This window comes from Rhinopithecus bieti, unplaced genomic scaffold (genome assembly GCF_001698545.2).
Source record: "Rhinopithecus bieti isolate Rb0 unplaced genomic scaffold, ASM169854v2 scaffold_17010, whole genome shotgun sequence".
Lineage (NCBI taxonomy): Eukaryota > Metazoa > Chordata > Mammalia > Primates > Cercopithecidae > Rhinopithecus > Rhinopithecus bieti.
This window is the reverse complement of record NW_016808932.1, coordinates 917,449-933,429: the sequence shown is the minus strand read 5'-3', so window position 1 is coordinate 933,429 and position 15,981 is coordinate 917,449. Positions and strand designations below refer to the sequence as shown.

Below are 15,981 nucleotides of genomic sequence, written 5' to 3'. Positions count from 1 at the left end.
TTGAAGAATATTTTTTATTTTTTTTGAGACGGAGTCTCACTCTGCCACCCAGGCTGGAGTGCAGTGGCTCACTGCAAGCTCCGCCTCATGGGTTTACGCCATTCTCCTGCCTCAGCCTCCTCCCGAGTAGCTGGGACTACAGGCGCCCGCCTCGTCGCCCGGCTAGTTTTTTTTGTATTTTTAAGTAGAGACAGGGTTTCACCGTATTAGCCAGGATGGTCTCGATCTCCTGACCTCGTGATCCGCCCGTCTCGGCCTCCCAAAGTGCTGGGATTACAGGCTTGAGCCACCGCACCCGGCCTGAAGAATATTTCTTAAATAGCACTATATATGAAGATCTGAACAATGTGCTCTCAATACATAAAAATATTTATTAAACCATGACTTCTGTCCTCAACTGACACTCCAATAGGGAAGTGCGCTAAACATTTAATGAAGTATATGCTCTGCTCAAAGCTCACTGAATCAGATTTAGATACAAGGCCCAACCTGGGTCAATTTATTTTCTCTACTCGGAATTTGAAATTGATATTCAGAACCAGTTAATCTCTATGTGTGGCTGGAATTGAGGCATATAAAAACCGCATATATGGTAGTCATCTGCTGCTATGAGGGCTGAGGATTAGAGAAAGCTGGGCTTCAGACCAAGAAGAAATGAAAAAGAGAGAAGTGCAGGGAATATACTGATGCCTAAGTTGCTTACTGCTTCTGAGCCCTCCAGTAGGTCCAGCTGTATTACTGCTATTTGATTTTATAAGACATTCCCATATTTCTATAGTAATTTCCCTGGTTTTGGCTTAAGCTAGCTCAAATAAATTTCAGTTAACATGCAAACAAAAAAATCTTAATTAATACAGGGACATACCTTTTTTTTGGGGGGGGCGGGTAGAGATGGGGTCTCACTATGTTGCCTAGGTTGGTCTCGAACTCCTGGACTCAAGCGATCCTCCCATCTCAACCTCCCAAAATGCTGGGATTATAGGCATGAGCCACCCCACCATGCTTAGCCAGGAAATAAGTTTTACGTGCAAATTAAAAAAAAAAAGAGAGTGAGTGAGGTTGGATAAGTGATGAATGCTATAAAAGATTTTATGCTGTAAGATTTCTGAAAAGGGTGTATTACTTTTTTTTTTTGAGACAGAATTTCGCTCTTGTCCCCCAGGCTGGAGCGCAATGGTGTGACTTCGGCTCACCACAACCTCTGCCTCCTAGGTTCAAGCAGTTCTCCTGCCTCAGCCTCCAGAGTAGCTGGGACTACAGGCACATGCCACCACGCCTGGCTAACTTTTGTATTTTCAGTAGAGACAGAGTTTCTCCATGCTGGTCAGGCTGGTCTCGAACTCCTGACCTCAGGTGATCTGCCTGCCTTGGCCTCCCAAAGTGTTAGGATTACAGGCGTGAGCCACTGTGCTCAACCTAGCGGTATTACTATTAAGAAGGTCAGGGAAAGGTGAACGCTTTTGAGCTGTACTTTATTTTTATCTATTAAATTTTTGAGACGGAGTTTCTACTTTGTTGCCCAGGCTGGAGTTCAATGGTGTGATCTTGGCTCACTGCAACCTCCGCCTCCAGGGTTCAAGCAATTGTCCTGCCTCAGCCTCCCGAATAGCTGGGATTACAGGCACCCACCGCCACGGCTGGATAATTTTTGTATTTTTAGTATAGACGGGGTTTCACCATGTTGGCCAGGCTGGTCTCAAACTCCTGACCACAGGTGATCCACCTGTCTCAGCCTCTCAAAATGCTGGGACTACAAGCGTAAGCCACCATGCCCCAGCTTCAGCTGTACTTTAAATTAGAACAATAGAGTGCTCTCTTCTCTGATGGCATCCACTATGGGAGAAAATGCAAATTATTTATTTTAATAAATATATTGATAACATTTGTATACTGGCGTGGTTGGAAATATCTTGTACACTTGGGCTCCCTACTGATTTGAAGAGAAATCCTTTTAATAGCACAGCATCTAGTACTAGAGCATATTCACTAATCATTCACTTATTCATTCAACAAGTAGTTACTGAGCACCTACTATGTGCTGGGCACTGTTGTAGGAACTAGGGATACAACAGTGAACATGTACACCCCCTTAGGGACCTTATAAGGAGAATAAACCCAAAGTATAAATACAATTTAAATTTGTTTTAAGGAATAAAAAATAAGCCCCTAGAGTTATCTCTCTCATCTCCTCCTGTGTTTTCCTTTATTTTTGCTCTTAGACCATCAAATTTCTTTTTTACAAATCAGTAACTGACCCCTAGGTGGCACCAAAGGACAGAGAGCCCTTCCCACAGATGAAAGCTCTCCCAGGCCAAGGAAAGCCCTTCAAATGAGGGTTTTAATTGGGGTCCAGGAGTACCAATACCGGGCATTTATTCATCCCACACTTTCCTAAATTGAGAAATGCAAACTGAGTCTGAGTTACTAAGAGCCCTGAAACTCATGGGTTCTTGACACAAAGCAAGCAAACACCTTCAGAAGAAATCAAGTGCTTCTCTTCATGCTTAATGAAATGCTTCACGATATTGTCCACAGAATACCTACATCTGAATTACCTGTGTTATAAGCGACTGGTCTGTATAACAAGCTACGCAGCTAATTCTGATATATATGAAAGTTTGAGAATCAATGGAAAAGTGCTAAGGGCACGAGTCAGTTTCAGCTCCTCTATAAGTCTCATGTATGGCTTGGGGCAAGTCTCTTAATCTATATTTCAGGTGTAAAATAATGATAGCAGTACGCATTGTGAACTATTGTAATTGTAAAGATAAAATGAAAGACCATAGGAAAGTGTTTCAGAATACATAAATGTCATTATTTTTCTCCATTCAGAAGTCAATATGTGGCATATATCTTAAATCTAGTTTTTATAAACTATTAGAAGAGTAAGAGAAACATGATACTGAAATGGCTTTTCTGTTACAAGTTGTTGCCTTTACCTTTAATTTGTACATCTGAGTTGCTGAGGTGTAAGATGGTAAGCTACCTTTAATATTTGAGACATGGGGGAAAAATTATTCACCTTATTATGAGGCCAGTGCTGTGCCTACATAATAATGTATAATGCGCTTTCCATTTTTAAAAGTTATTCCATACATCTCATTCAATCCAAATTGCCACCCTATGAGGTGGTAAGACTGTAAGGATTTCCCCCGTTTATATGTGTTAGTAAGCATTTGGAAATTGAAGGACTAACATAAAGTGATACAACATCTATAAAGAGAACTAAGGCTAAAACTCAGGTATTTAGCTTCTCAGTATTTTCCATTAGAAATGTTCCAATAAATGAGGCCAGGCACGGTGGCTCACGCCTATAATCCTAGCACTTAGGGAGGCCGAGGCAGGTGGATCAGCTGAGGTCAAGAGTTCGAGATCAGCCTGGCCAACATGGTGAAACCCTGTCTCTACTAAAAATACAAAATTAGCCAGGTGTGGTGGCACATGCCTGTAGTCCCAGCTACTTGGGAGGCTGAGGCAGGAGAATTGCTTGAACTCGGGAGGCGGAGGTTGTAGTGAGCTGAGATCGCGCCACTGCACTCCAGCCTGGGCAACAAGAGCCAAACTCCGTCTCAAAAAAAAAAATAAAAAAAAAATAAATAAATAAAAAGAAGAAATGTTCTAATAAATGCATACTTTCCTGTTTTATACTTTTTCAGTCTGTGATATAATATTTTGAAGAATTCTGCTCTAGCTAGACATGATACAATGGTTAATTTATTTGTACAAATGACACAATATACATACTAGAGCCACATCATGTGTACCTTCAGCTTATACGAACTTAACAAAATAAGCTGAGCAAAAATTAAAAAACCAATTTTAATGGTACAGGTCATTCTGCCCACCCATGTACTCAATGTATGTATATGTGTGTACATATGTACATATGTATATAGCCTATAAAGAGAAGCAGGAAAAATGGATGCTGAGTTTACAAAAAGTAACAGATGTCCACTCTACTGTTTTGTAACTCTTCTTTCCATTTACCTTCTAGCACATACAGCTCTGCTTCATTCTTTTTCATCTGATAACCCTACTGATACAAAAGTAATCTCATTTTTTATAGTCATATATAATACAGCTGTACATATGTATATTAAAAAATCTAGAAATATATATGCCAAATTAATGGAGACTGAGGGTAGAGATTGGGTGGAATGGGATTATCGAAAAGGTGAAAATGGGCTGATGCTGGTCAAATGGTAGAAAGTATATGTGTACATATGTGTACATATGTACACACATATACATACACATACGTATAGGCCCTGGAGGGAGTGCAGGAAGGAAGAGACATGCAGTTTCCTTTCCCTGAGTCAATGTCCAGTGTGTTCCAAGCGTTCTAACTTCCAATGGAAGTAGTATTGACTTCTTTAAAAGCAGCTGATTTCACTCATGCCAAATTTTTATGCTCAGGCTCACTGAGGTTGAGTAAAAACGAGAATTCTAACTTTTAAATAGAGATGCTATTTAATGCCGTCTTAGTTTCAGTTCTTAGTTTCAACACTGGTCAGAAAATGCTGAGTGTCTGTATGTGTTGGTGATAGAGAAAGAGGCTCAACCCAGTTTCAGTGATCCTCTTAAGTGTTTTTACTAATTAAAAGGATTGCTAATATTCAATCCTTCAGGCAAAGACATAGGAAACCGGGCATTCTTATGCTTTGTTGGTGGGAGTATAAACTCCTTTAGGGGGCAATTTGGCGATATTTATTTTAAAAATGTAGATGTACCCATTCTTTTTTTTTTTTTTTTTTGAGACAGGGTCTTGCTCTGTCACCAGGCTGGAGTGCAGTGGCGTGATCTCAGCTCACTGCAACCCCCACCTCCCGGGTTCAAACAATTCCCCTGCCTCAGTCTCCCAAGTGGCTGGGATTATAGGCATGCGCCACCACACCTGGCTAATTTTTTGTATTTTAGTAGAGACGGGATTTCTCCATGTTGGCCAGGATGGTTTCGATCTCCTGACCTCGTCATCTGCTTGCCTTGGCCTCCCAAAGTGCTGCGATCACAGGCGTGAGCCACAGCACCGGGCTCGATGTATGCATTCTTTGACCCAGGAATTCCACTTCTGAAAATATATCCCCAAAATACTTGTTTACATGTAAAAATATCTATGTACAAAAATGTTCTTATATTATTAATAATACTGTAAAACTTAAACAAAATGTCCACTGAGAAGCGTCTCATTAAATAAATGGTATTGAGGCCATATAACAAAATACTATCAGATGAAAAAGAATGAAGCAGAGCTGTATGTGCTAGAAGGTAAATGGAAAGAAGAGTTACAAAACAGTAGAGTGGACATCTGTTACTTTTGTAAACTCAGCATCCATTTTCCTGCTTCTCTTTATAGGCTCTTTTTTTTTTTTTTCCTTTTTTTGCAAAATGACTCCCCCTTATCTGGAATCAGAGAGAGTGTTGAGTAAGTATAGGCACATGACCCAATCAAGTTCTATCTCTCCTAGGAATTTTAATCTTGAACAGAAATGATACAAAGACAAAAAGTGGTCGGAGGAGGTACATCCAAATGGCAGTGCCTGGAAAACGGCACATGAGCTCTTGCTCTCTCTGTCATGGAAGTTGCTTCACCAGCATGGCTCTTCATGTTTTCCAGCTGGGTTCTTCAGCTCTGTACCTACCTCATTTCCTTCCAATAAATTCCTTTCCAGGCTTAAGTCAGCCAGAGTTTATCTCTATTGCTTGCAAATCAAATAACCCTACTGATACAAAAGTAATCTCATTTTTTATAGTCATATATAATACAGCTGTACATATGTATATTAAAAAATCTAGAAATATATATGCCAAATTAATGGAGGCTGAGGGTAGAGATTGGGTGGAATGGGATTATCGAAAAGGTGAAAATGGGCTGATGCTGGTCAAATGGTAGAAAGTTTCAGTTATGCAAGATGAATAATTACTGGGGCTCTAATGCACTCACTGCATGGTGACGACAGTTAACAATGTTGTATTGCATGCTTGTAATTTGCTAAGAGGACAATTCCTAAACTAAATCTCCCTACCCATCCCTATGCACACATGCACACAAATGTAACTATGTGGAGGTAACAGATATGTTAGCTTTCATGTGATTATTTCACAGTATATACATATATCAAAACATCAAGTTGTATACCTTAAATACATACAATTTTTATATATTGATATTTCAATAAAGCTGTTAAAAAGAACTTTCAGGCCAGGCACGGTGGCTCAAGCCTGTAATCCCAGCACTTTGGGAGGCCGAGATGGGCAGATCACGAGGTCAGGAGATCAAGACCATCCTGGCTAACACGGTGAAACCCCATCTCTACTAAAAAATACAAAAAACTAGCCGGGCGAGGTGGCGGGCGCCTGTAGTCCCAGCTACTCGGGAGGCTGAGGCAGGAGAATGGCATAAACTCAGAAGGCAGAGCTTGCAGTGAGCTGAGATCCGGCCACTGCACTCCAGCCTGGGCGACACAGAGAGACTCCGTCTCAAAAAAAAAAGAACTTTTACTACTTAGCTTTATGTTTTTCTGTTTTTGTTTATTTTCAATGTTCTTGAGTTACTTTTGTAAATAAAAAAGCTTTGAACATTTTCATGAAGGTGGGCTCTGGAATAAGACTAAACAAAGGAAAATCTAGACTTTTACGAAAAATACTCTCACAGAGTTATTCTTTGCTCAACTGGCTAGAACCTTATACTAATGAAGTCACCAATATAGTTTCTATCATTTTTGGGGAGTAATTATCTTCTGTAACTTTTATTGACACGAATTGTCCTCTTAGCCTCAGACTTCCTCCAAATATCTATTATTAGAATAACAATAAATGCTACATGAAAAGACTCCCAAATGACTTATTTCCAACTGGCCATTAGCCTTTTCATTTTGAGTTTTGACTTCTGATAAATGCAAAATGTGCAGTACTGAATCAGCTTCTTTATTTTTTAATTTATTTATATATTTTTTGAGATTGAATTTCATTCTTGTTGCCCATTTGGAGTGCAACGGTGCAATCTTGGCTCACTGCAACCTCTGCCTCCCAGGTTCAAGCAATTCTCCCTCCTCAGCCTCCCAAGTAGCTGGGATTACAGGCACCCACCACTACATCGGCTAATTTTGTATTTTAGTAGAGACNCTGTAACTTTTATTGACACGAATTGTCCTCTTAGCCTCAGACTTCCTCCAAATATCTATTATTAGAATAACAATAAATGCTACATGAAAAGACTCCCAAATGACTTATTTCCAACTGGCCATTAGCCTTTTTCATTTTGAGTTTTTGACTTCTGATAAATGCAAAATGTGCAGTACTGAATCAGCTTCTTTATTTTTTAATTTATTTATATATTTTTTGAGATTGAATTTCATTCTTGTTGCCCATTTGGAGTGCAACGGTGCAATCTTGGCTCACTGCAACCTCTGCCTCCCAGGTTCAAGCAATTCTCCCTCCTCAGCCTCCCAAGTAGCTGGGATTACAGGCACCCACCACTACATCGGCTAATTTTTGTATTTTTAGTAGAGACGGGGTTTCACCATGTTGGCCAGGCTGGTCTTGAACTCCTGACCTCAGATGATCCACCCACCTTGGCCTCCCAAAGTGCTGGGATTATAGGCGTGAGCCGCCATGCCCACCCCTCACCCCCCCCCCCCCCCTTTTTTTTTAAAGTCTCATTCTGTCGCCCAGGCTGGAATGGAATGACATGATCTCAGCTTACTGCAAACTCTGCCTCCTGGGTTCAAACCATCCTCCCACCTCAGCCTCCCAAGTAGCTGGGATTACAGGCACCCGCCACCATGCCTGGCTAATTTTGTATTTTAGTAGAGATGGGGTTTCACCATGTTGGCCAGGCTGGTCTCGAACTCCTGACCTCAAGTGATCCGCCTGCCTCAGTCTTCCAAAGTGCTGGGATTATAGGTATGAGCCAGCATGCCCGGCCTGAATCAGCTTCTTACCAAAACCTCTCTCTAATCTCTTCTCTGTTTCTACCACATCTTCATTTTCCCTAGTGTTAAGCCCTAGAAATAATTTTGATTCTGTCTTCATCTTTTTTTCTCATATCTTAGTATATGTCAAGTCCTGTTTACTTTAAACTTCAAGTTGCGTTTCGAATCTACTGCTCTGACAGCTACTACCACCAGCCTTGTCCATACCCTATTTCCTGCTTCTAGTCTTTTCTCTCTAATCTTGTGCTTCTCAAGCAAGCAAAAAATCTTGTTTTTTTTTCATTATTGCCCCTATAAGGAGACTTTTTAGGCTTTTTCTCCCTTAATCATCCCCATCACTGAAATATTAATACCACAGGTAGACTGTGTATCTGTTTATGCACTGTGGTCCTTTGAAACTGTAATAATATCTAAGTCACCCCACCCCAACAAGAATTCACTTTCACCCACTGGGGGTGTTATCACCCCCACTGAGAATTCATGTTCAAATCATTCTGGGTATTACTGTCAACCTGGGCTAATCTCTTTAAAGTACAATTTTCCTCCCCCCATATCACTGCCCTTCTCAAAAATGTTCAGCAGGCTGGATGCGGTGGCTCATGCCTGTAATCCCCACACTTTGGGAGGCTGAGGCAGGCAGGTCACTTGAGCTCAGGAGTTTGAGACCAGCCTGGGCAACATGGTAAAAACCCATCTCTACTAAAAATATAAAAATTAACCGGGCTTGGTGGTGTGTGCCTGTAATCCAAGCTACCTGGGGGGGCTGAAGTGGGAGGACCGCTTGAACCTGGGAGGCTGAGGTTGCAGTGAGCTGAGACTGCGCCACTGTACTCCAGTCTGGGCAACAGAGCGAGACTCTGTCTCCAAAAAAAATGTTCAGCAGCTCACAGCTCTCCCTCTTCTAATAAGAGAGCATGCATAAAGAGCCCGAGCCTGGCCTACATGTGTTCAATACATTTTAGTCTGCTTCACTCCTTTTCCTTCTCATTTCAATGCAGTTCTCTAACAAGATTCTATCAATTCACTTTTGTATTAACTGTGCCGGAAGTGCTCGTTTCCCTCATGTAGGCCAGCACTGGGCTTTTCTCGGATTTTGATATTGTTATCACTGTGCTAGATCATTTATAAAGTTTTCTCTGCTTACTCCAGGTCACAATGATTTTCTGTTGAACACAGTATTCTGTATTCCTCATCTCAGTGAACGCCAGCATATCCCTCCAACCTCCCAAAGTAGAAACTTGGAAGTCACTTTTGACTTCCTCTTCTGAAATTCCCGTATCTATTTGGTCAGGATTAACTATCAGTTCTGAGTAAGAAATGTCACTCAGATCTAATTGTCTCTATCCCCACAGCCTCTTCCAGGTTACAACTGGAGAAAGAGCATCCTGGTTGACCTCACTGCACTTTGCTTTTCATGACTTCCACCTCTCTCTCATACTGAAGCACTAATTCCTTTTTTTTTTTGAGGTAAGTCTCAGTTTATTACCCAGGCTGGAGTGCAGTGGCATGATCCTGGCTCACTGTAACTTGTGCCTCCTGGGCTCAAGTGATTCTCCTGCCTTGCCTCCTAAGTAGCTGGGATTATAGGTGTGCACTATCACGCCCAGCTAATTTTTATATTTTTAATAGAGATGGGGTTTCACCATGTTGGCCAGGTTGGTTTCAAACTCCTGACCTCAAGTGATCCTTCTGCCTTGGCCTCCCAAAGTGCTGGGATTACAGGTGTGAGCCACCATGCCCGGCTGATATACTAAGTCTTCAAAATAAAGAAATGCCTCATCATGTCATTACCCTGCTTAGAAATCTCTGATAGCCACTGCCTTCAGGCTAAAAGTGAAATGCCTTGCCTTAAACAAGGGTCTCTACATTCTGCTTCCAACTAATATTGTTCTGCCCTCCACTCCATATACACAGAACTCTGGTCACACTCATCTTTTTATTAATAGCAGAGTCCTCTAAGCCCTCTCATGATTGTATGCCAATGATACTTTATTTCTATGTCTAACATGTTACCTAACATATTGTATTATAATTAGTCTGTTACATGTTTTTATTGCTCTTAGACTCGCAGCCATTTGAAGGCAGGGAGTACAGCTGCTTGGTATCCCTGGTGTCTAGCACTCACTCTGAGAGTGCTGGATGACTGAATAAATAAACTTAGTTATAGAGCATCATAATGTCACTTAAATGCTTTATGTGGAGTCACAAAAACACAAGTCCTTGACAAGCAGGCTGAAAACAAAAATTCTCGATTCTACTTCTTTTGATTCTTCATTGTGTGATATGGCTTATAACGGGAGTTCAATAAAATTCTATTACATGTATTTAGATGGAGTTGATTCTTTGTTCTGTGAGGGGGCTTCCTTTATCATTCCCTGACTTTTTTTGTATACCTACTCTGTGTTAGCCACTGTGCTAAAGGCTATAAAGGCTAGGGATATAGGAATGGACCAGGCAGACGTGGTCACAAGCCTCACATAGCTTATTGTCTCCTATGTCAGTGACAATAGTTATGAGCGTAATAAATACCTCCCGAATGTTCTGCTGCTCCACCTCGTGCCGCTTGATCATTATTTTCCGCTTGAAGAAACGACAATTTTTGTCGTAGTACAGTCTCTGTTGAGTGAGAAGGTGGGCTTCCTCTTCAGCCTGCGTGTGCTGCAAGTTCTCTTTATGTTTGGAGATCCGCTCTTGCTTCTCTTTCTTGGGTGTGCTATGGTCCTCATTCATTTCCTAAAAGAAAAGACAAAACCGAGCCGGTCTCACTAAATGAAAGGGACTGTAACAGCTTACTGCAACTGAAGATTAAGTTATTTGGAAAGCCAATGCAAATGTAAGCACAGAAAAACTTGGTGTTGTATATCCTTCCCCCATTTTTTTTTTATTTGCCCTTTAATTGAGTATTAAGTGAGAGGGACACTTGTGAGTTTCCGTATCTTTGGCTTCTCACTCTCAGAAATTATTTGTTCACTCATTCACTCAACACAAACTTAATAAGCTCCTATCATGTGACAGGCAGTGTGCAAGATACACGATACAAAGGTGAGTAAAAGGCCATCATATTTGCCACCATGTGTCTTTACATTATAGAATCAAAAATTAAAGAACCGCAGAAATGAACTAAAAATTACTGTGATCACTGCTTTGAAGAGGATGTACTGGGTCCTATAAGAATTTAATAGACAAGATTTAATCTTGGTAACAACTAAGAAAAATTAGTAGGAGTTAACCAGTGGAAAAGGAGAGGGAAGAATACTCTCAGTAGAGCAACCAGCATGTGTAAAGCCCTAGGGGTGGGGGAGGAAACATGGTGCCATCAAGGGTTGAAAGAAGGTCAGAGTGGCTGGTGTAATGTAACATGAGATGAGTCTGACCAGGTAGGTGGGACCATTGAGGCTTTACAGGCCAATATAAGGACACTGATCTTTAGTATAGGAGAAATGGATTTCATGTATGTGAGAGTGTCATAATGAGATGCATTTCAAAATGATTACTCTGGCTGCCATGGGGAGAAGAGAATGAAGGAGGCAAGAACATATGAAGATAGTTGGGAGGCTGCTGGAAAGGTCCAGGCAAGAGAGATGATAATAGCTTGGACAAAGGAAGTAGTGACAAGACTGAGAGAAGTAGACAGATTCCAAAGAGAAGAGGTGACTATGCAAATGTCACTAGTTTGAATTTTAGGACAAAGCATTCTTCACTTGGGATTACAGAGTAAATAAACCATCTATATTTTCAAAAGGACAAAACTCACAATTTTTCCAGAATATCTGAGCAAAGGAAACAAAGCAGTGAATCAGATAGTTAAGACATTAAACGATGGTGAAAAGAAAAAGACTACTTGTTAAGAAAGTACAGTCGGCCGGGTGCGGTGGCTCAAGCCTGTAATCCCAGCACTTTGGGAGGCCGAGGTGGGCAGATCACAAGGTCAGGAGATCGAGACCATCCTGGCTAACACGGTGAAACCCCGTCTCCACTAAAAAATACAAAAAACTAGCCGGGCGAGGTGGCGGGCGCCTGTAGTCCCAGCTACTCGGGAGGCTGAGGCAGGAGAATGGCGTGAATCCAGGAGGCGGAGCTTGCAGTGAGCAGAGATTGTGCCACTGCACTCCAGCCTGTGTGACAGAGTGAGACTCTGTCTCAAAAAAAAAAAAAAAAAAAATAGTACAGTCTACTCTTCTTTCTTCATTTGATTAGCTACTCACTCAGCTAAAATCTCCTTCAATTGCTAACACCTATTTTACTTAATGTTTTGTGATGCAGATATCATAGACTATTTTATCTCTTAGCCAAGAAGTCTCTATAAATCAATTTTCAACTATTCTGTTCCAGTGAAGCTGTAAGTGAAATCTTAGAATCGACAAGAGAAAGTGTTGTTTTCAGAGTAAGCTGGAGTAAGCTGGGATCACAAGAGGAAGGCTGGGTCATTCATCTCTTCATGCCGTGATGTCACTACTTGGTCTGCCATTAACCACTAGCCTGCAGACCCCGATTCAAATATAATCACAAAAATTTACTCCAAAATCAAGAATAGGCCAGGCGTAGTGGCTCATGCCTGTAATCCCAGCACTCTGGCTGAGGAGGGTGGATCACGAGGTCGGGAGATCGAGACCATCCTGGCTAACACGGTGAAACCCCGTCTCTACTGAAAATACAAAAAAATTAGCCGGACATAGTGGTGGGCACCTGTAGTCCTAGCTACTCAGGAGGCTGAGGCAGGAGAATGGTGTGAACCCGGGAGGCAGAGCTTGCAGTGAGCCGAAACCGTGCCACTGCACTCCAGCCTGGGTGAGAGAGCAAGACTCCATCTCAAAAAAAAATAAAAAATAAAAAAAATAAAAGCAAGAATAAATTAGTTCTGGACCATCTATCATTCTGTGCTGGGATTACAGGCATGAGCCACTGTGCCCAGCCAAGGAAGGTATTTAGAGTGGAGAAAAATCTCAAAATTTCTTAGGCTATCTCTGATCCAGCAACATCCTATTATGATATAAAAACTAAGCTCAAGCCAATAACTCAGAGTAAATGGAAAGAATGTGAACCTTCTGAGTTAGACTATTCTCTCTACACCCAGGTTTTCTAGACTTTATGGTGTCAGAGATTCTACCCATTCAGCCAGTGTAAATCAAATACAATTTTCTATTAGGTCTAACAATTACCAGTGGCTTACCTGGGCAGGGCAAAAAACCCCTAGGCCCACCCCATCGTCCTTGGTTTCACTTCCTAAGTAAAAAAGAATTGGAGGAGAACCTTGCTAAGTCCTCTACTGCTAACCTACAAATCAGAATATGAGCTCAGGCCAGGCGGGGTGGCTCACGCCTGTAATCTCAGCACTTTGGGAGGCTGAGGTGGGTGGATCACCTGAGGTCAGAAATTCAAGACCAGCCTGGCTAATATGGTGAAACCCTGTTTCTACTAAGAATACAAAAAATTAGCCGGGCATGGTGGCGTACTCCTGTAATCCCGGCTACTTGGGAGGCTGAGGCAGGAAAGTCTCTTGAACCCGGGAGGCGGAGGCTGCAGTGAGCTGAGATTGTGACATTGCACTCCAGCTTGGGTAACAACAGTGAAACTCCGTCTCAAAAGAAAAAAAAAAGAACATGAGCTCAAACACATGATTTTATATATACTAAAACAATGCCCCATATTGAATTTTATTAAACCTTAATACACTTAGTAAGTCTACAAATTAGAAATACTAAGGTTTATGAGAAGAAAAGTCCATGGAGCTGCAGACGATTCACCTGTAAGTACTGGTAAAAGGAGAACTGAAGAAATTTGAGCTTTCAGATCAAAGTGCAGTTCTTCAAGAACTTCTTAAGTCCACTAGTGGTCTTCAACCAAATATTCCAGAATCAATCATTCATTTATCAAATATTGACATGTACAGGACACAGGGATACAGTTGTGAGCAAACAAAAACATGGTATGTGCTCTTATGATGCTGACCAGTTAGTAGAGTAAGTAGCTCAAATAATCATTAAACAAATGTATAATTAAAAGCTCTAGTGTTAGGAAACCAGAGACATCTGTCTTGGTTGAGGCAGTTAGAAGAGGCTTCCCTAGGGAAGTGATATTTAAGTTAAGATTCTAATAACCGATCCCATGTCATACGAAGAGAAGAAGTAGGAATTAACCGAGCAGAATTGTGGTCAGGGAGGGCTTGGGGGTAGGGAGAACATCTTGGCGGAAGAAACAGTATGTGGAAAGACCTTGGGGAAGGGTGGAGCTTGATATGATAAATTTGAGGAACTGAAAGGTGACTATGGTGGCTGGTGCAGCGAAGAGTGGGTTGAGGGTGGGGGCAGCATTAGTGTGAGATGCCACTGAACGAGTAGGCTAGGAAAAGACTGTGTAGGGACTTCTAGGATTTTGACTTGTCCTAAAAGCAAAGAGAAGACAATGGATTTCAAAACTATGCAGTAGAATGACCAGATTTATGGTTTGAAAAGATCACTTTGACTGATGTGTGGAAAATACACAGGAAGAAGACAAGAATGGTTTAGAGTTCTATCAATGGTTTTTGAAATGTGGTCCCTGAAGCAGCAGCAGCAGCGTCATCTGGGAACTTGTTAGAAACACACATTTTCAAACTCTACCCCAGAAGATTTACAGATAGATTTTAAAATCTGAAAATCTGGGGTGGGTTAGCAATCTGTTTTAATAGCATTTTAGGTAATTTTTTGTTGTTGTTGTTGTTGTTTTTTTTTTGAGACGGAGTCTCGCTCTGTCACCCAGGCTGGAGTACAGTGGCCGGATCTCAGCTCACTGCAAGCTCCGCCTCCTGGGTTTACACCATTCTCCTGCCTCAGCCTCCCGAGTAGCTGGGACTACAGGTGCCCGCCACCTCGCCTGGCTAGTTTTTTGTATTTTTAGTAGAGACGGGGTTTCCCCTTGTTAGCCCGGATGGTCTCGATCTCCTGACCTCGTGATCCGCCCGTCTTGGCCCCCCAAAGTGCTGGGATTACAGGCTTGAGCCACCGCGCCTGGCCAATTTTTTTGTTTTTTCAGACAGAGTTTGGCTGTTGCCTCCCAGGCTGGAGTGCAGTGGCGTGGTCTCAGCTCACTGCAACCTCTGCCTCTTGGGTTCAGATGATTCTCCTGCCTCAGCCTCCTGAGTTGCTGGGATTACAAGTGCGCGCCACCATGCCTAGTTAATTTTTGTATTTTTAGTAGAGACGAGGTTTCACCATGTTGGCCAGGCTGGTCTCCAACTCCTGATCTCAGGTGATCTGCCCGCCTCGGCCTCCCAAAGTGCTGGGATTACAGGTGTGAGTCACTGTGCCCAGCCAGCATTTTAGGTTATTCTAACGTAAAGTTTGAGACTCGCTGGACTAGAATATTGATCACAATGCAGTATGAGTGAATGTTACGTTCCAACCATTCTAATGGCAACTTGGTGAGAACAAACATTGGTATCCTTACCTCTTTTATTTTTTCCTTACAAATCTTATACTGCTTCTTCTGACTTTCTAAGAAAGTTGTCAAATCTTTCTTCTGCTGGGCCAAGATCTGTTGCTGGAACTTCTTCTCATCTGCTGCAGCTACCTTTGCCTGATAAAATAACAAATGTAAGATGAATCTGTTCTTTACACAGAATTCAGTGGTTTATATACTCCAATGCAATAAGAGAGTCTATAAGTGCTAATAAAGTGACATTTTTGAACAAATAATAAAAGATAATTGTTTTCTGAATTTTTTGTATCTTAAACAAACAAACAAAAAACAAAACAGAAATTTTCACCATTGAAAAATACATTCTGGGGCGGGCACGGTGGCTCATGCCTATAATCCCAGCACTTTGGGAGGTTGAAGCAGGCAGATCACCTGAGGTAGGGAGTTCAAGACCAGCCTGACCAACATGGTGAAACCTGGTCTCTACTAAAAATACAAAATTAGCCGGGCATGGTCGTGCATGCCTGAAATCCCAGCTACCTGGGAGGCTGAGGCAGGAGATTTGCTTGAACCTGGGAGGCGGAGGTTGTGGTGAGCTGAGATCGCACCACTGTACTCCAGCCTGGGCAACAAGAGCAGAACTCTGTCTCAAAAA

At 41.8% G+C, this 15,981-nt stretch overlaps 1 protein-coding gene across 4 annotated transcripts in view; it reads right to left on the bottom strand.

Annotated features, from left to right (window-relative positions):
- TAOK3 (TAO kinase 3) overlaps window positions 1-15,981 on the bottom strand; it is a 249,497-nt gene that overhangs the window by 15,003 nt on the left and 218,513 nt on the right. For all 4 annotated transcript variants that reach the window (XM_017887864.1, XM_017887867.1, XM_017887865.1 and 1 more), the window contains 2 exons: window positions 15,357-15,485; window positions 10,461-10,664 (listed from right to left, as the gene is read on the bottom strand). In XM_017887864.1, the coding sequence (XP_017743353.1) occupies window positions 10,461-10,664; window positions 15,357-15,485 (333 nt within the window). The remainder of the gene's footprint in view (window positions 1-10,460; window positions 10,665-15,356; window positions 15,486-15,981) is intronic.